We start from the raw sequence: 19,892 nt of genomic DNA, 5'->3' as shown, positions 1-19,892 counted from the left end.
AGGGCGGATAGGCATAAGAGGGACCATGGGGGCCTTGGGCTGCCTTGTCCATCTTCCCATCCAAGTTGGAGGTTCAGTCTTCAGCGTACTAGGGTCTCAAAAGCAATATGAGAAGCAGCGTGGCTCAATGAAAAGAGCCCGGGCTTTGGAGTCAGAAGTCATGGGTTCAAATCCCGGCTCCGCCAGTTGTCAGCCGTGTGACTTTGGGCAAGTCACTTAACTTCTCGGCGCCTCAGTTCCCTCATCTGTAAAATGGGGATTGAGATAGTGAGCCGCCCGTGGGACAACCTGATCACCTTGTAACCTCCTCAGCGCTTCGAACTGTGCTTTGCACATAGTAAGCGCTTAATAAATGACATCATTATTATTATTGTTATCAATATGCCGAGCAGCATAGGTCGCTGGGTACGCCGGGGATGAAGGGGGGCAGGGATCTTAGGGCGACGGAGTCTAAACTTCAGAGAACACACTAGCCACAAAGGAGCTAAATATGTGTTCGTGTGTGCCTGTGGGCATCTGTGTGTTCCTGAGTGACTGCGTTTCCCTGTGGGCTTCTGCATATCTTTGTGCCTCGGTAGGTGTCTGAGGACGGTGTGTGCCCGTGAGTGTCTGTGGGCATCTTTATGTGACCATGGGTGTCTTTGTGAGTCCGTAGGTATCTCTGTGACTCCGTAGATGTCTCCGTGAGCCCGCAGGTGTCCGTGGGCTCTGGGCATGGGCGCCTGTGCGCCTATGTGTGCCATCTCCCGAACTGCCTGAAACTCCTTTAGAAATGGAAGAGGTGGATGAGCCGTAGCATCATCTCGGAATGGCTGTGGGGCAAGGAGAGGGAAGGAGGCTGTGCCTTAATGGCTGCGGGCGGGGCGGGGGGAGAATTTGTTGGAGAACGGTTCCGGGAGAAGAGTGCCGAAGGTGGCACTGACCACTTCTGCCATCTCTGCTTTTCTCCCACCTCCCTCCCTCCCCTTCTCCCTCGTTCTCTTTCCTTGCTCCACTTCCCTCATTCTTCCTCTCCCTCCTTCCCTCTCTCTTCCCACCCCTTCTCTTTTCTGCCTCCATTTCCTCTCCGCCGCTCTCCCTCCCTCTCATCTCCCTTCCTTTTCCCCTCCCCAGATGACACACCCCCGCCGCCGGCGCCGAGCGTCCGGCCGCCTTCGGGAGACGCGAGCACCGTGTCTCCCCGGCTTCCAGGAGACCCTCTTCCCGCCCCCGGAGACCCCTCTCCCACCGAGCCGGAAGACTCTGCTCCCGGCAGCACCCTGCTCGCGCCTCCTGGCCCGGCCCCCGGTGAGCACGCCCCAACAGAAACTGTGGCCGGCTGCTGCCCCAGTCCCTGTTCTCTGGACACCACGGTGTAGGAGGAAGCGTCGTCGTCGTCGTTGTCGTCGTCGTCGTCGTCGCTGCTGTTTGCACAGAGCTGAGCGAGAACCCGAGCCCCGGGCCGGACCCTGGAAGGGGGTTGGCCCCTTGGGCTTGAGCATTCGCTTCTTTGTTCTTCGTTAGCGTCGCCTTCTCGAGTCGTGTCTGGTTTCTGGTGGTGTGGTTGTATGTCCCCGCGTCTGTCTGATTGTAAATATGGAGCGGGAAGGAGGCGGCCCACGGCGGGGAAAGGCCGCTCGTTTTCTGGAGAGAGAGAGAGAGAGAGAGAGAGAGGAGGAGGAACCGAAGTTGTTTTTTGCACCTTTTCGTAGTGAGGAAGGGCAAGAGGCGTGACAGTTAACCTTTCTGAACGAGGACGGCGCAGGGTCTTGGGCCTTGCGTCCTGAGGGGCCCAGGAGGAGGCGGTCCCCGGGAAGGCCTCCCGGGGCTGATGTTCCCTCTGCGGGGAGATGGGGGCAAGGGTGGGGCCTTGCAGGAAAAGGAGGAAGAGGAGGAGGAGTGGCGGCTGATGGGCTTGGCCAACCGCTCTCAGAGGGATGGGAACCGGGCAGCCTCTGTCAGGTTTGGTCTCTGGGAGACGGTGCTGGCCGTGTCAAGTGGGTGTGCGCCGCCCTCGCACCCATCGAGCGGGAGAAAGTAGCAGGTGCCATTCAGATACCGGACGACCAAGGGGCTGGGGATCTCTCCGGGTGCGCAGCTTGGCTTGGTGGCGGTCAGAGGGAGGGCCGCAGGGTCCCGTTTGAGCCCTGCCCTGGGTCGTGGAAATTTCATCCCCCTTCATCCTAGGTCTGCCTGGGGCCCGGCCGCTCCGCGGGTCCCTCCGTCTCACGGGTCGACGACGTCTAGCCCCTCTGCCTTAGGATGTGAAGATCCCGACCCCCTTCAGTCCAGGTCCGTTGGAGGTCTGTCTACACTGCGTGTCCACCCCGCTTGGTTCCACTAGCAAGGTTTCATCACCCTAGAGCGGGAAAATCTTTAATGCTAGGTCCGTTTGAGGCCCGTCTACACTGTTGTGAACCCCGTAGTCCTGCCAGTACTGCTTGGTTCCAATCCACCAGATCAGTGGGCCGATTGGAACCTCACCTCACTTCATTTCCAGATCCATCTGAGGCCAGTCTACACCGGGGGGGCCTGTCTATCATGCAGTTTTGTCTACACTGCAGGCCTTTCTCAGCTGGGCCTGTCTACGGTGCTGGGTGACAGTTACACGGCTGGCTGTCCGTTGCCGTGGGCCCACGGGGGCCTAGCCCGGAATTTAGTTCCCTCCAGAGAAAACCGGGTATCGGGGGCTGGAGCGGGAATGTTTCCAGACAGTCTGGGAGAGAGAGGGGCAGGTGGTGGCAGCTAAGTGATGTGGCCTTAGGCCCCTAGAGAGCCTGTACCGTTCCATCCTGTGCTGGCCCGCCCCGAAGGGAGAAGGAAAGGCAGGGCGAGCCGGCCCCGAGCCAACGGTTTCGAAAATTCCCCGACTCCCATCACGTGGCGGATTAGGTGCCGGTGACGTCGCCTCGGTTACCCCGAGCGCCGGATCTGGCTGTGCGGCGGCAGCCTGCTGCCCGGAAGAGGAAGGTACTAACTCGTTATCTCGGCCCCGCCGGGCGCAGTTGTGGCAGAGGGTCTTCCCGTCCCGCTTCCCGTCGAGACACTCACCCTGCAGGAGCCGCTCAGAGAGGAGTGTCCAGGTTTCCCGAAGGCCTTTCGCTCCCCGCGGTGGGCAGCAGCGCAGGGCCGTAACAGGCTTCCCTTGCCTGGAGGGTTGGATTTGAGGCAGGCGTGACCTCCAAGATTCAGTTCAGGTCCCTTGTCGTTGGGCCCTTGTTCACCGGGCCCACGTCGCTGGTTCCGTCGCTTGCCCTCTGTCGCTGCTCCCCCGTCCACTTGGCCCCCTTGTCACCAGTCCCCTATTACTTGTCCGCATTTGTCCCTCATTACCGGTTCTCAGTGGCCGATCGCCTGTTCCCTGGACCCTCATCCTTGGTCTCCCGTCTCGGCCCCCTTGTCATCGTTCTTCCGTCACTGGTCCCTCATCATTGGTCCCCCATCAGTGGATCCTCACTGCTGGTCCTCTGTCACTGTTCTCGCGTCACTGGTCTTCCAGCACCGGTCCACCATCTCTGGCCCCTCGTTGTTGGTCCCTCTCCATCGCTAGTCCCTCATCACCGGTCCTCTGTCACTGGTCTCCCATCACTCGTCCCCTGCCGCTGGCCCGTTGTCATTGGTCCTCGGTCACTGGTCCCCCATCTTTGGCCCTTCACCCTTGGTCCTTCATTGCTGGTGCTCTGTCACTCGTCTCCCATTGTAAGTCATCTGTCCACCGATCCGTCATTGCTAGTTTCTCTGCACCCCAATTCTTTCCTCATACTTGTCTGCATTTGTTTGTCCCTCATTACCGCTTCTCAGTGGCCGATCACCTGTTCCCTGGACCCTCATCCTTGGTCTCCCGTCTCGGCCCCCTTGTCATCGGTCTTCCGTCACTGGTCCCTCATCATTGGTCCCCCGTCAGTGGATCCTCACTGCTGGTCTTCTGTCACTGTTCTCACATCACTGGTCTCCCATCACCGGTCCACCATCCCTGGCCCCTCGTTGTTGATCCCTCGCCATCGCTAGTCCCTCATCACCGGTCCTCTGTCACTGGTCTCCCATCACTCGTCCCCTGCCGCTGGCCCGTTGTCATTGGTCCTCGGTCACTGGTCCTGCATCTCTGGCCCTTCACCCTTGGTCCTTCATTGCTGGTGCTCTGTCACTCGTCTCCCGTTGTAAGTCATCTGTCCACTGGCCCCTCATTGCTAGTTTCTCTGCATCCCAATTCTTTCCTCATGCAGCAGTGAGCTCCCTAATGCTACTCACATCACCCCATCCACCCACCCCGCTCCCTACCCGGAGCTGTCACTGTGGTGTTGGCCGACCTTGTATTGTCTGCAAACTGTGGCCCTTTTATTGATGTCTGCATCTGGCCCCTTGCTAAGTTGGTGAGCTCCTTTGGGAGCAGAGGGCCAGTGCCCTTGGAGGTGGGAGCTGTCGGGACCCTGAGCGACGGTGGCCGATGCCGGCAAGCCCACGAACGAGCTGCGGGGCTGGGCGAGGCACTATTTCCCCGGCCTTGTGGGTCGTGAGTGTTGGGCCTGGGGACGGCCGGGAGGAACGGTTAATTTCTTGCTATGGGATAGTCTTTGTTTCTCATCCCTATGGGGTGTCAGATATCCGGCCGGACTAACAGACAGCAGGGGTGGGGGCCAGGAGTGCATCTTTTAGGTAATCAACGCCTCCGAAGTGTGAAAACAGAGGGTTTTGTGCGTTTTGGAGCACATTTGTGCGGTTTTTACATTGTACGTATCCATTTGTTCTTGAGTTTTCTAGGGATGAGTGGGAGTGTGTGTGGTGTCCGTGGGTGAATCACCACATTGGGTGGCTGCCTCTGAGTCACCCCAAAGCCCGTGGTCCAGGATGCTGCGGGTGGAGGCCGAGCGGTGGCCCCCCGTGGTAGAGATGATGGTGCCCACCTGTGCGTGGGCAGCCAGGAGGCCGCCCCTGGCCCTCTCCGTCCCCCTCCCGTGACCCCTGGCTCCTCCGGGCCGCTTGGCCGGAGTTGAAGGCGGTGGGCCTGAATAGTTGTTCTTCAGGGCAGTTTGACAATGCAATAACTACAAGGTAGGGGCTTAGCATAATCTCCTTTGGGCGCCTTGGCGGTGTTGGGGCCCGGGGCCAGCGTTCCTCGGGCCTGATTTTGTTCCTGGATTTTCTCCTTTGATTCTCTGCAGCTCTAGCTGAACTCGTTTAGTCTGGAAAGTCATATCGAGGTCAGTTATTAGAAGAACGTTGCAATGTTTTATGCTGGTGGTGACCTCCGTTTTGGTAGCAGCCTTCTGGGCATGTCCCCTTGTCCGCTCTCGGGCTAACCCCCCGACTCCCACAAGGAGAGGCCCTGCTTCAGACCCCCGGTCTCGGTTCACGTGGCGTGTGGGTGAGGGTCATGTGTCGTCCCCACCGTCGTCGGGACGGGTCTCGCCGCTTCCCCGGGAGCGGGTGGCCCGTTGGCCGGGGTCGTTTTCTCCCCGTGGGAGTTGAGCGCTGCGTTCGAGGGGTGGCACTCGGCCCAGACCAGGAGAAGGACGGGACCGTCGAGTGGCCTCGGCCCAACAGTCAAAGTCTGGGTCGGCAGGGGAACCTTGGGCTCCGAAGTCTGCCGGTGCTGGCGGCGGCTGCACGGCGGGCTTGGGGCCGGGGCCGTTGCCCCGTCGCCCGAGGGAGGGGACCATCAGTGCCAAGGTCCATGTCCCGCTCACTCAGACTCCTCCTCTGGCCGAGAGATTCCTGGATACCGCTATGGGGGGCGAGATTCCGAGGGGGCGGTAACTTGCCGGTGCCACTCCAGGGGGAAGGAAGGACCTTCATGTCCCTCCGGGGCTGAGCGTCACGGCTAGGCATGGGCTGGGGGTGGTCTAGAGCGTCGGATTGGCATCAGGGGGGCCGGGTTGCAGGGACTGACCCGGGTAGCTCGGGTGTTGGTCTGGCCAGGAGATCTGGCCCATGTGGGCTTAGCTGGTGAGTTGCGGTGCCCCTCCCAGCGGGCTTTGGGGTCCCCTTGGAGAGTGGGCTTGGGCATCTTCCGGAAAAATCTTGTTCCCAAGGGCGTTTCCTCCAATTTCCTACCCACCAGAAGCTCTGTGGCAGTCTAGGGGTGTGTGTGTGGTGCATCCTGTGGGCCTGGGAGTGAGTTAGCCCTCAGGCCCGGGAAGCCCCCTTCGCAGCTAGACTCCACCTGCCCCCTCAGCCTCGAAGCTCCACGACAAATGACGGCCGTTGTGGCTGCGGCTGGGGCGGCTTCTCCCGGAGCGAGCGGACGGATGCGGGGACAAGCCTCCTTTGTTTCCTCCTTCCTTTTGGAGCACCACTGGGCCGAGGCCACCTGCTCCCGGGACCGGGGTTTGTGACGGACTTGAGGGCGGCTTATAAGATATTTTGATATTCTCCGAGGTGCCGTGTAGAAATTCCATCGGATTCTGTAGTATTCAGTCCCCGGGACCTTTGTATTTTTCTGTTTTCCGGCCGTTTGGATTTGGGGGCCAGGTTGGCACGAATTGTTTTCCTCTCAAGATGCTGTAAACACAGTTTCATCCAAATGCCAAATAAATTTATGTTCCGGGAGAGGCCTCGTCACTTGCGGGTGGAGCCGGGCTTCGGAAGGCGGGGCTCCGCTGGGAGCCGAGCTCCTCGCCCGGACCTCGGCGACGGACCTCGGCGGCGGGCCCGAGGCACGGAGCCCACCGACCAGTTCCTGCCGGGCCGGCTGGAACCAGAAACGGGCAGCCGGGGCCCCAGACGTTTCCAAGGGGTGACGACCCCGGGCTTCCGTGTCTTCGAGTGACGATGGCGGACGGGGCCCCGGGGCAGGTGTCCTGGGAGGGAGGTGCAAGCTCCTGTGGCTTGTAGCCCAGAGCCAGGGCCCCCAGGGCCGGACGGGGACCGCGCCAGCTCCGACAGAATGTGACTCCTGTCGCAGCCGTCGTCATTGCTGCCTTCTTCATTGGTACCGATTGAACGGCTCTTGGGTGCAGACCGCTGCGCTTGAGGGGCGCAGGGTACTGCGCACAACACTGTGCTAGATGCCTGCTGGGGACAGGGGCGCTTGGGAAAGTATGGTTAAAGTGGACCATGTGATCCCTGCCCAAAGGATCTATAACTGGCCAGCTCACTTGGTGTACGTCGATCGGTCAGTTAATTAATGATATGTATCGAATGCTTTCGGGAGCGTTCGGTACAGAAACGGAGGTGTTTAATGAACGTGACGGTCATGACCAGAAACAGCGGCTCTAATGGCACGTGAGCTGGCCACGCCTTCGGGTTTTTTGGGCAGCAGGCTCTCGGTACCCCGTCTGGCCCTGGGTCCCCCCTTGACTCACAACTGCCCGAGACCTTTCCTTCTACCACTCTGTGGGGGCTGGAGGTAGTCAGGTTGGTCCCCAGCTTGACTAGGCTGTAATAGTAATAATGATGGCATTTATTAAGCGCTTACTATGTGCAAAGCATTGTTCTAAGCGCTGGGGAGGTTACAAGGAGATGTCCCACGGTGGGGGGCTCACAGTCTTAATCCCCATTTTACAGATGAGGGAACTGAGGCCCAGAGAAGTGAAGTGACTTGCCCCAAGTCACACAGCTGACATTTGGCAGAGCTGGGATTCGAACCCATGACCCCTGACTCCAAAGCCCATGCCCTTTCCACCGAGCCACGCCGCTTCCCTCGAGCTGTCTGAGCAGAGACCCCCTCTCCCCGGACGGTGATTCTGGTGCGGAATATCGGGGAGGCCGAGGCATCCAGGGTTTTAGACTGTGAGCCCAATGTTGGGTAGGGACTGTCTCTATATGTTGCCAATTTGTACTTCCCAAGCCCTTAGTACAGTGCTCTGCACATAGTAAGCGCTCAATAAATATGATTGATTGATTGATCCAGGGGTGTGCTGCGTGAGGGCCGGTCACCCAACGTCCACTGTCCAGCAGTTGGTTGACCTGGACCTTCCCAGGGCGCCCTGGCCGGGGGCTGAGCCACCGCAGCTCCCCATCCCCACCTGGTTCCTCCGCCTGCCTTGGGAGGGAAGGGGTTAAGGTGCAACCCTGGCCTCGTGTGGATGAATGTTTCCCTCCCGGGCGCCCTCCCTCACCTGCTGACCGGCCGGGTGGACCTGCCGTCTCACCCTTCTTTGTGTGCTGGGTACTCGGGGCCTGCAGCCCCCACCCCTCCCACCGCCACCGCTGCCGGGGAGAGGAGCGGGGGCGTCGGGAGCAGCTCCGAGCCCCCCCGCCGAGCACAGCCGGGTGGGTTTTGAGCATCGGGCCCCCCCCGCCCCTCACCTGCCCCCCGGCCCGTTTTGGCTCCATACCACCCAACCCCAGCATGAAGACGCTCCAGGTCCTGCTAACGTGTTTGACTCTGCCGCTCGTCTCACGGCCAGCTTCGGGAGGTGAGCTGATCCCAGGCTGGGCAGCCGTTGGCGTCTTTCCACCGCTCTCCTCCTCCTCATTTTCTTCACCGCTCTGTGTCCCATTTAATCCCTCCCTGCTCTCTCGCCTCTTCCCCAGATCTCCCTCCACTCCTCTTCTCCACCTCGGTGCCCCCCTTCTTGTTCTTCCTAGATCTGCGTCCTTCCTTGGCTCCAAAAATCTGCCTTCCTTAGTAAAATCTGCCTCTGGCTCCATCTCTCACTTTACCGATCCACATCTCTGTGCCTCCCTCATTCACTCTGTCTATCCCTGTCCCTATCCCTGATTCCACCTCTCCCTTCTTGCTCTTCCAGATGTCATGTCTCTCCCGTGCTGTGTTCGGAGTCCAGGGAGCTTCCTTCAGGATGGCCCCGGGTTGGGTCTCTGGCTGCCCCTTAGGGGCTAAAATCCATCTGTGCTGATTCACCTGATTTTAGGTTCATTATTCTCTCATCTCCCTCCACTCCTCTTTCCTCTTCTCCCCTGTTTGCTCAATCTATCGATCGATCAAATGGATTGAGAGTCTAAGTGTAGAGCAGTATGCTACGCACTCTGGAGAGTACAGTAGAGTTAGTAGATGCGATCCTTGCCCGTAAGGTGCGTACAGTCTAGCTGGGGAGATGGACCCCCAAATCAATGACAGATAGGAAGTAATAGAGTTAACAGTGTTTTAGAAAAATAATCTGGGGGCATCGGAGTAAAGAATGGATTGGAGAGGGATGAGGACTTTGGTTTTGGACGCGTTGAGCTGGAGGTGGTAAGGTGACATTTAGGTCGATCTGTCCCAGAGGCGGCAGTGGTGGTGGTGGTAGCAGCAGCCGGAAGCATTATTTATTGAGTGCCCACTCGGTGTGGTGCACTGTATTGGGTGCTAGGGAATTACAGAAAAAAGAAGTGGCACGTTCCCTTCCCACTAGGAACTTAAGTCATCATAAGGTTTTAAATCTAAAAGTTGTTGACACCTGGAGGGGTCAAAAACAATACTTGAGTCCATTTTTGTACTTGAGTCTTGAAGGGGGTGTACATAAATTCCTAAATTCTAGAATTGGCTGAAGGGATGATATGGATGAAAAGCAGCACAGTGTAGAAGAGCACCGGCCGGGAAATCAGGAGACCTGGGTGCTGATCCTGAATCCGTGACTTCCCCGTGTTATAGGAAAAGCAGCGTGGCTCAGTGGAAAGAGCACGGGCTTTGGAGTCAGAGGTCATGGGTTCAAATCCTGGCTCCGCCAATTGCCAGCTGTGTGACTTTGGGCAAGTCACTTAACTTCTCTGGGCCTCAGTTACCTCATCTGTAAAATGGGGATTAAGACTGTGGGGCAACCTGATCACCTTGTAACCTCCCCAGTGCTTAGAACAGTGCTTGGCACTCAGTAAGCACTTAATAAATGTCATTATTATTATTATTATTATTATTATGGGAGCTTAAGCAGCTCATGTAACTTCTTATTTGTAGAATGGAGATTAAATATGGGTTCTCCATCCCATTTAGACCATGAGCTGCATGTCAGACGGGACTTTTATAGACCCCCAGCACTTTGGTACAATGCTTGGCACGTAGTAAGTGCCAAGCAAACAGCACGATGATGATGGCGTAAAGTGCTGGGAAATCAGTCAGGGAAAGCTTGCTGGAGGAGGTTTTGAATGTGGGGAGAGCTGGGGTCCGTGCGCTGCGATTTGGCGGAGGAGATTGGAGACGGGGGCTGGTGATGGGGATCTGGGATTATTTGGTTAGAGGTGGTCGTTGAAGCCGTGGGAGCCAGTTTGTTTCCCTAGAGTGGTGAGCCCCCCTGCCGAGCTGGGGCCGGCAGCGGTGGCCATGGTGGGGACGATTATGGCGGGGTGGGGGTAACAGTGGCACGGATGGCTGTGTACCCCATCTGCCATTCCCCACTAACACGGGGAACGGGAGCGGTTCTGGAGCTGATGTGACACGGTCTGGCCCCCGATCCGGCCTCCCCCGCGCCCGACCACCCCAACTGGGCTTCCCCCAATCCGACCACCCCAGCTGGGCTCCCCCAGTATAGCCCAAGCGATCCAGGCCCGCAACAGAGGGAGAGCCTCTCACGGACCGGCCACTGTCAGTCTATTTTTTGTCTACCTCAAAGGCCTTGGGAGCCGGCGTCAGTCCCGCCGGGTGTCACCCGAGCTGGGAGCCCGGATAGATGCTGCCTCGCTACCTCTGCCGCTGCCAGCTGCAGGAGGCAGGTCTTTAGCTTGCTTTGAGTACCCTCTCTCTCCCACGACCCCCACAGACCCCTGCCCTGGGCAGTGGGGGCCTGGGCAGAGGGGACCCTGAGGAAGGGATGGCCGAGCCCCCGAGGGGCAGCTCCTGTTTGGCTTCCGGGAAGCAGTTCAGGGGAGAACCAGTCAACGGGCAAAGCGTGGAGAGGAAGAGGGGTGGCCTAATCCCGTGAGTCGTGGAGACGTGGGGTGGAAGTTTGCGTTCCGTGTTCCCTCTCGGCGGCGGTGGACTGTCCGGAGCCGGCCCTTCCCCTTCCTCCCCGGATTGGGAGGATTCTGTGCCCTGGGCCTTCCGGTGGGCTGACCCCGACCCGGTTCACTTCTAAATCCTCTCCTGCAGGATCGTGGTGCTATGATTCCCAAGACCCAAAGTGCGGTGAGTAACGGAGTCTGCCCGCGGGAGGAAGGGGGAGGTGACCCCTCGGGGTTCGAGAGGCTGTGGACGTGGGCCAACCTGGTGCCAACTGACCGTTCCGAGCTCAGGCCGGTCATGTGACCACCGAGGCATGACCTTCGCCGAGCTTGGAAACCCGGGCGGCCCTGAGCCAGTTGGGCCCGCGATTTGGGTGCCCGGGTGCGAGCGTGAGCCAGGGAAGGCCTGTCCCTTGATGAGCGGTCTCCCGGGGTCCTCAGGCCACCCTCGCTGGAGCCGGGGGACCTGGAAGGGGATGATGGAGGAGTTCGGGGCTCCCCAGGGTCGCCTCGCCCACCCTACCCGGGGCCTGCTTGTCACCAATTGGCCGCATCGGCGCTCGGAGCCCTGGTGGCCGGGAGAGAGCGGGAATGGGGCCGAAGCCCCGGCCCGCCCCGACCCCAGCCCCCAGTGAGCCCCTCTCCGCCCCAACCCCAGACCTCAGCGAGTCGCTCCCCCGAACCCAAACCTGGCAAACCTCCCTAGAGACTCTCAAATCTCACGGCCGCCCTTCCCACCTGCGGAAAACCCGCTGATCTCCCCCTGCACGCTTTCTCTCCCCAACATCCCCCCGCCCCACTCCCTCCCTCCCACCCTCTAGCCCGGGCCCGTCTTCCGACATGCTCTCGTCTCCCTGGACGTCCCCGCCCAGCTTGCCACGCTAACCGTGCCCGATTGGGGCAACTCTCCCCCGGCTCCCCAGGCCCCGCTCACTGGAAAGACATTGCCAAGGGCTGCAGTGGCGATGCCCAGTCGCCCATCGACATTGACCGGACGAAGGTGCGGCGGGATGGGGCCCTGGGGCCCCTCCTCTTCCAGGACTATGACACGGCCCCTCCCGGAAAGTGGCGCCTGATGAATAATGGACACACCGGTGAGCAGGGGCCCTGTTTCCCCATTTCCCCTCCCACTGGCCCCCGGTACCCTTGCTATCGGCCCCACCTGGAGAACCCCGTACGCCCCCCGGCTGGGTCCCTCCTGGATGGTGTCTCCCCCAGGTCCCTCCAGGATGGCACCACCCCCGGGTCCCTCCAGAATAGCGCCACTCCCCAGTTCCTTCAGGATAGTGCTGCCCCCAGGTTCCTCCAGAGTAATGCCCCCCGCAATCAAGGCCCCGCCAGGGTAGTGTTGTCTCTGTTCCTTCCGGGATAACGCCAGCCCTGGTCCTGTCAGAGTTGTGTTGCTTGGGTTCTCGTGTCCATTTGACACGAGACATCTCTCAGCACCCCCCTAACCCACCCTACATAACTACACCTCTGACCACACCCACGGGGACCCCCGGTCTCCCCGACACACCCGCACCTCCGACCACCCCAAGCCCTCCCCTCAGCCCGGCTTCGCCTCTTCCTGTACGTGGTTGCTCTGCTGCACTCTTGATCCTCCTTTCCCCCATCCCTGGCCTCCCATGGCCCCCCTCACCTACCCTCTGCCTGCAGTGATGCTGAGCCTGGAAGGGGCGCTGGGTACGCCGCAGATAGCGGGGCCTGGGCTCTCCGACCCCTATCGGGCCCTACAGCTGCACTTCCACTGGGGAAGCGCCACGGGTGATGGCTCCGAGCACACCGTGGACGGACGTCGGCACGCTATGGAGGTGAGAGGCCCCGGGTTGTTCCCGGCACCCGGTGCCCAGCTCTCCGGCTGCCCAGCTCTGCACTTTGCAATATCCAGTGCCCAGTCCCCCAGCACCCAGCTCCCCAGCTCTGATCTCTCTCTCCTTCAGGCTCCTGCTCCTCACCCACTGTCCTCACACCCCTCACTCCCCGACCCCAAACTCAGCAGGCCCCTTCCCACCTGTTCGGCAGATGCACGTGGTTCACGTGAATGCTCGATACCGGAACCTAGAGGAGGCCAAGGGGCAGCGTGATGGGCTGGCCGTGCTTGGTTTCCTGTTTCGCGTGAGGACCGGGGCGACGCTGGGTTGAGGTGGGGGGTGTGGGGGAGTGGGGGCTGGTTAGGTGTCGGGGGGGAGTGGGGATGGGGGAGGGCCTGGGGCTCTAGCAGGGGAAAACAGGAGGTTGATGAGATGTGGATGGCTGGAGAGATAGGGCAGGGGGTGGACCATCCACCCCAGCGCTGGCCAGACAGGTGACTGTGCCCTGGGCATGGCGGCCCACTCCGGGGCTGGCCGGACAGGGAGACTGTCCGTCCCGGGCGTGGCGGCTCACGCTGGGTATGTTCGTCGACCCTGAGCGTGTGCCCGGCCACTCTGGGGATGACAGCTCCGGCTTCCCTGGGGCCTGGGCAGGTGGCGAATACCGACAATGCCAACTACAACAGCATCGTTGCTGGGCTGAAGAACGTCTCCCATCGGGGTGAGTGTGGAGGGGCCGGGGGACCGGGCGGGGCCACCAAACCGGGAGAGGCCGGGACCCGAGAGAGAGTTCCAGCCCTACCAGCGAAACAGCGCATAGACCGGCCTCGACCCATCAATCGATCAGTGGTATTTATTGAGCTCTTACTGTTTGCAGATCTCTGAGCTAAGTGCTTGGGAGAATACAATATAACAGAATCGGTAGCACGTTCCCTGCCCACAAGGAGGTCGCAGTCTAGAGGGGGCCTGGGAAACCGGGGGTGACCCAGCCTCAGCCAAGTCCAGCAGCTCGCTGTTGGGTCATTCTGACCCCCGCCCCGACCGTTCACAACCAACCCCAACCCTTCTTCCCTAGCCCACGGCAGAACCCTAATCCGAGCACAGAGTCCTAAAATCTGACCCCTAGCCCACAGCTGAACCCTAATCCCAGCACCCAACCCTTAACTTCTAACCCCCAACTCTAAATCTTTTATCTCAGCCCCAATACTTATCCTCTGGGACCCAACTTTAAGCTTTAACCCCGTTCCTAACTCCTAGCCCAGGCCTGGAACTTCCTTCCTTTTCACGTACGACAGGCCACCGCTCTCCCCATCTTCAAAACTCGACTGAAATCACACCTCCAAGAAGTCCTCCCGACTCACGTCTTTTCCTCACCCTATTCCCCCACCCCGTGTTGCCTGTGTTCTTAGGTCTGTACCCCTTAGGCATTTGGATAATCGTCTCGGCCCACCGCGTTTTAGGTCCATAGCCTTAAAATCTGACATTTCCCTTCATTTCTTTTACTGTCTACCTTCCCCACTAGACTGTAAATTCCTTCATAATAATAATAATGGCATTTGTTAAGTGCTTACTACGTGCAAAGCACTATTCTAAGCACTGGGGAGATTGCACAGGTTGTCCCACGGCGGGCTCACAGTCTTAATCTCCATTTTACAGATGAGGTAACTGAGGCACAGAGAAGTTAAGTGACTTGCCCAAAGTCACACAATTTACAAGTGGCGGAGCCGGGATTTGAACCCCTGACCTCCTTGAGGGCAAGGGTCGTGTCTACTTCGACTCTATCATATTGTACTCTCCCAAAAGCTTAGTGCAGTGCTCCTTACACAGAAAGCACTCAATAAATGCCATCGATTGATTGGTGGTTAATTATTTTTGATGGTATTTGTTAAGTGCTTACTAGCTGTCAAGCACTGTTCTAAGCGCTGATCGATCGATTGATTGCTAGCCCCCATATCTAACTGTTAACCCAAACCCGACACTTAACCCCGTCCCACAACACAGTCCCAGCCCCTCCCCTAGACCCTCCCGCCGCCACCGGCGGACCCTCCAGTCGGGAGCGACGGATGGGCCTCGGCCCTGAAGCTTCGGGCCTGAGACCCGGCGAGGAGTGGTGGGTGACAGCACGGGTGGCCCGCCGGGCACCGCTCGCTCTTCATCTTCCCTGCGGGTCGTGATGCCCCTGGGCACCGAGGGCAGCCGGCGAAGAGGCGGGCAGCCTGGGGGTTTCTTACCCAGCCCGAGCTCCCAACCTCTCCTGAAGCCTGACCCTCCTTGGCTTCGGGTGGTCCTGGTCGAGCTGTGGGCTGCCGGCTGGGGACCGCACGGGCAGGGTTGGGTCAGCCCGGAGATGAATTGGGTGGGGGTGTTTGTCATCCTGTCCCTCAGGGGATTCGGTAGATTTGTCCACCTTCCGCCTGGACCAGCTGCTGCCCAGCCCGGCTAACCTGTCCCGCTATTACCGCTACACCGGTTCGCTGACCACACCGGACTGCAACCAGAACGTCCTCTGGACCGTCTTTGAGGAGCAGGTGTCCATCGGCCGCCTCCAGGTACGGGTGCCCTGCCTTTCCGGACTGGGCTTCTCCTCCGCGCCACTGACCCGCCCCTGGACACTGGACTCATCCCCAGCCTTCCCCCTACACCCACCCAAAGGTGGATTTCAGGAACACGGGCTCCCCTGTTGCCCCCACCCAGATCCCGGCCCGGAGGAGGATGAACCGAGGGTCCCTGGGGGTGGGGTTGTAGGGGTAGCAGGGGGGCAGCTCTGCTCTTGGGTTATCGTCTGGCCGGACTTCACGGACTGTTCCCCGCCCTCCCCTGTGTCTGGCAGCTGGACCTGTTTGTGAGCACGGCCCTGTCCAGCGCTCCCGGTGACCCCCCCGTCAGAATGATCAACAACTTTCGTCCCACCCAGCCACGTCGGGGCCGCCCGGTCCTGGCTTCGCGGGATGCCACAGTCAGCGCCGCGCCCCCGTCCGCACCCCCGCCCCTGGCTCTGCTTTCTGCTCTCTTGGGCCTGCGGCTTGTGCTGGGCTCCTAGGGGCCGGGACTGGACCCCACCTGTCTTTCGTCCCCGTCCCCCCCCCCCACTCTCCCAACCGTCTCCTTCCCATCCCCAGCTGCTACAGTCCCCGACCCCTGAGCCTCATCCGAAGGTTTGGACTCTGGCGGATTCGGCCTTTAGTGGTGACGATGACCTGTTTTTAACTATTTCTCCACCTCCCACTTCCCTCCCCATAACAGTGCTCTCTACTCCCTCATCACTGCCCATCCACAGGACTCCCCTGCCCCACAGGGCTCTCCTGGGGCTCACCGGCAGAGCGGAATAAAGCACCGATCCCATCACCGAGTACTCTGTTGGGGATTTGAGAATGGGAGACGGGCTAACCTAATCTTCCCCGCCACCCCCTGCTAGAGGCCCAGAGACGGCAGCACCTCGTCAGCCTCCGTCCCGAGCTCTAGCGGTTGGCCGGTTCCCTCAGCCCTCCCGCTCGGCCCTGGCCCCAGTGATGACGGTGGTAGTATTAGGAGGAGCGTCAGGAATAACAATAGTATCAGCATTTAGCAAATAGCCACTGGTTGCAATGCGTACTGGACTTGGCACTTGGGAAATCCTGAACAGGAGAGGATCCCGTTCCCTGCCATGGAGGAGCTCCTGCTCCAGTCCGGGAGACGGACAGGAAAGAACTCCCCAACAGAGCCGTCGAAACCCATAATTGGCTGAAAAGAAGGAAGCTTGAACGCGTGACGGCTGAGGTTTGGGTAGAAGTCGGTTCAGAAGTAGAAGTGGCTGATGAGTTGACAGGACTAGGAGGAGGTGGGTTTTTACGCGGGCTTTGAACGCCGGGAGGGCTGTCGTCTGTCTTCCGACGGGTTGAGGGTGGCGGTCTCCAAGCTGTCGGAACCAGGTGGGTGAGGAGCGGAGCCAGGAGAGTGGGGTGAGAGGAAGAGAACAGAGGTTAAGGGAAGGGGGGCTGGGGGAACGGCTCTGAAGTCGATACCGAGGGGTCGTCGCTGCACGTTGGGGGACACGGGGACCGGCCGGGAGATTGGGAGAAGGGCCGCGTGGGCCGAGCGACGCTTCGGGCCGAAGATCCGTGTGGTGCCGGCGCCGGCGGTGGTCTGGTGTCTGCTTTGGGCGGGGCAGAGGATAGGGGCTGGGAGACCGGTGAGGAGGCTGATCCAGTGGCTCGCCAGCCTCGGGGCCAGAGCTGTGAGCAAAGCGAAGGGACAGAGCAGTGAGTTGTTGAGATGGAGAATGGGCAGCATTTGGCGGTCCACCGTGGAAGGTGGAGGCCAGCCCGGAGTCAAGGATGACGCTGCAGTTGTTAAGAGGGATGATGGTGTTGCCGAGAAAGGCGGCGAAGAGGAGGAGAGGGAGTGAGTTCAGGAAGGCAAACGAGTCCCAGGGTCAACCCCGGCCCCGGTCCCTCCCTCCCAACCGGGTCCATTCAGAGGGGAGTTGGGGAGGGGGCCCGGATACCCCTTGTGGCTGGGACCCCGTCGCTTCTTCAACTCCTGCCTGCTGCCCCGGGACCGCCGTAATTCTCTGCACGGGCCCGGAGTGGGGAGCAGGTGACCCGGGCTGGGGTCCCGGCCCCCTCCACCTCCTCCCCCAGCCCTGGTCTCCCCCCGACCCCCCCCTCCATCCCTTTTAGCGATGCTTCCTCACTCACCCGAGGCCTGGGACCCAAAAAGCTTTTAGTCATCAATTCAGAATCAGCAAACGGTGCGGGGATCGTGGATACCGGTGGAGCTCTCTGGAGTGCGGCTGAGTCTTGAGAGACCCCTCTTGGGGGTGTTGGAAGCCCTGAGGTTCCTTGATGCCTCTTTGCGGTGCCCTATTTTTTGCCTTTCCCTATCTTTGCCCAGCGTGGAGCTCCCGGGCTCCCTCCGGGGACTGGGCTTGTCTCCATTCTCCCTGGCTACCGGTCTCAGGGCCCCAGGACTCTCGTGGCCTTCGGTGAGGCCGTCTGTCGGTCCATCTGTACCCCGCTTGTCCCCCCACCCCACCTCTGTCCATCTGCGCTGAGGCGCAATCTGCAGCTGTTCCCTCCCCGGGTTTGTTAGGGTGTCCCCAGCCCACCTGCCCACTGAGGGGTCTCCGGTTGAGCGACCAGAATAGGGGCAGCGGGGGGAAGCGGGGGCTCAGCGCCAGGAACCGGGGCAGGGGCTAGAGGTTAAAGGCAAGGGCGGGGACAAGCCAAAATGGGACTCAGCAAAGCCTCAGGCTGTGGCCTCCACCGAGGGCGTGGTCCCCCCAACTTCCCGACGCCCGCTTTGGCCACCCCTGGGTCGGGACCCAGGGCTAGAGTGGGCTCCCCTCACCGGCCCTCGGCCCCCCGCTCCGGCCTCAGGGCCGCAGGGCCTTGGCCAGGCCGGCCTCCGCGGGGGGCTCGGAGCTGGACGGCGCCGCCCAAGCCGCCCATGGCGCTCACGGCGGCCAGGGTCCGCACCAGAGCTCTGCCGCGGGCGGGGGCGGCGAGGGGTCCACGAGGACCCTCCTCCTCCTCTTCTTTCTCCTCCTTCTCCCGCTCCTCCTTCTTCTCCTTCGCCTCACCTTGGGGGCTCCGGCGGCGTCCGGCCCGGTCCGGCTCGGCCTCCGGGCCGGGGCCGCTGCACTCGGACGGGGGAAGGGGCCGTTCCCGCTCCCGTGGCTCCCGCAGCTCCCGCAGGGCCCCCAGCTCTGCAGCCAGCTCGCCGCGCAGCGCTTCCAGCCCGGCGCCCAGCTCGCCCCGCAGCGCCTCCAGCCCGGCGCCCAGCTCGCCCCGCAGCTCGCCCCGCAGGGCCCCCAGCTCCTCCTGCAGCCGCCGCTCGGCCACTTCCAGGACGCCGGCAGGGTAGGTGGCCCCTCCGCGCGGCTCCCCGCACACCGAGCACACGGAGTACGCCGATCGCTCGGACCAAGCACTGGATGCGTCCTGGCGGTTGGGCTTCCCGGATCCGGGCTCCTCGCCACCCCCCTGCCCCGGCCCCGGGCCCTCGTCACCCCCCCGGTCCCGGGCCGCCTTCTAGCGTGTGGTTTCCCGGCTGTCCACCCCGGCCCGCTCCCGCCTTCGGAGCCTCCCGAGTTACCTGCTCCACCAGCATGAGCATTCGGCCCTCGGCCCCCGCCGGCCGGGCCCCTCGCCCCCGCCTGAGCCCTTGGGCCCGCAGCCGGCCCCGCAGCCAAGTCAGGTGCTGCTGTCCCTTGGGCCGGGTTGGGGCCGGCTCGGCGGCCACGGGGTCTCCGTGGCTGCCCGCGCCCCCCTGCAAGCTCAAGCCCGCGCCAGACTGGCCGCGCAAGATCCCCCAGGCCCGGGAGCGCTCCATGGCCATCGGCCTGGGCCCGCCTGGAGGTACCTCCCTGGCCTGCCCCTCTGCCCGGGGGTGTCCGTCTGCCCCGGGGGTGTCTGTCCGCCCGGGGGGTGCCGGTCCGCACGGTGTGTCTGCCGTGGGTAGCGGCGCTCAGCTGAGCGCTAGCCCGGGGAGCTGTGGATTCCCTGGGATTCCCTGGAGCCGCACACTCAGCTCAGCCTTAGCGACCGTGTCTCCGGGAACCCCCGAGGGAGGCTGCGGGGGTGGGGGGACGGGGGCGGTTCACACGGGTTGAGCAGCTACTTTCCCCCTTTGTGGGCCTGGGAGTTAGAAGGACCTGGGTTCTAATCCTGCCTCTGCCCCTTGTCTGATGTGTGACTTTTGACAAGTCACTTAACTGCTCTGTGACTCAGTTACCTCATCTGTAAAATGAGAAATAAGACTGAGCCTCATGTGGGACAGAGACTGTGCTCCACCCGATTTGCTTGTAGCCACCCCAGTCCTTAGTACAGTGTCTGACACATAGAAAGCGCTTAACAAATACCACAATTATTGAATCTATAACTCCTCCCCTGTTCTCTTTCCCTCCCTCCAGCCTCGCATCTCCTCCTGCCTTCAGGACACAACTACTTGGATGTCCTCCCGCCACCTAAAACTCAACTCCTCTCCTTGACTTTCCCATCACCGTGGATGGCACGGCCATCCTACACGTCTCACAAGTCCGCAACCTTGGTGACAACCTCGACTCCGCTCTCCTTCACCCCACGTGTCCAACCCGTCACCAGAGCCCGCCCGTCTCACCGTCACTACATCTCCAAGATCCGCCCTTTCCTCTCCAGCCAAACCGCTACCGCTTTAGTACGTGATTTAGTACATGACTTTAGTCTGGAGTACATGCCGGAAAAGCAGCATGGCTTAGTGGCAAGAGCCCGGGCTTGGGAATCAAAGGTCGTGGGTTCTAATCCCGGCTCCGCCACTTGTCTGCTCTGTGAC

The 19,892-nt window shown here is 61.0% G+C and overlaps 3 protein-coding genes across 3 annotated transcripts in view; all 3 read left to right on the top strand.

Moving 5' to 3' along the window:
* DGCR2 (DiGeorge syndrome critical region gene 2) overlaps positions 1-6,525 on the top strand; it is a 64,473-nt gene extending 57,948 nt beyond the window's left edge. Inside the window, exon 10 of the mRNA XM_038763779.1 lies at positions 1,114-6,525. Within this exon, the coding sequence (XP_038619707.1) occupies positions 1,114-1,358 (245 nt within the window). The 3' untranslated portion in view covers positions 1,359-6,525. The remainder of the gene's footprint in view (positions 1-1,113) is intronic.
* Positions 6,526-7,903: 1,378 nt separating this feature from the next.
* Positions 7,904-12,933, top strand: LOC119941795 (carbonic anhydrase 15-like). Its single transcript, XM_038762293.1, has 5 exons — positions 7,904-8,336; positions 10,940-10,975; positions 11,715-11,885; positions 12,448-12,602; positions 12,814-12,933. The coding sequence occupies exons 1-5, from the start codon at positions 8,270-8,272 to the stop codon at positions 12,931-12,933; spliced, it is 549 nt and encodes a 182-aa protein (XP_038618221.1). The 5' UTR covers positions 7,904-8,269.
* A 226-nt stretch (positions 12,934-13,159) lies between these two features.
* On the top strand, positions 13,160-15,948 carry LOC119942816 (carbonic anhydrase 15-like). The gene is made up of 3 exons (XM_038763780.1): positions 13,160-13,323; positions 14,988-15,151; positions 15,433-15,948. The coding sequence occupies exons 1-3, from the start codon at positions 13,224-13,226 to the stop codon at positions 15,640-15,642; spliced, it is 474 nt and encodes a 157-aa protein (XP_038619708.1). The 5' UTR covers positions 13,160-13,223; the 3' UTR covers positions 15,643-15,948.
* Positions 15,949-19,892: the final 3,944 nt, after the last annotated feature.

The sequence above is a fragment of the Tachyglossus aculeatus genome, chromosome 21, assembly GCF_015852505.1.
Source record: "Tachyglossus aculeatus isolate mTacAcu1 chromosome 21, mTacAcu1.pri, whole genome shotgun sequence".
Classification (NCBI taxonomy): Eukaryota; Metazoa; Chordata; class Mammalia; order Monotremata; family Tachyglossidae; genus Tachyglossus; species Tachyglossus aculeatus.
This window is presented reverse-complemented; position numbering and strand designations above follow the sequence as displayed.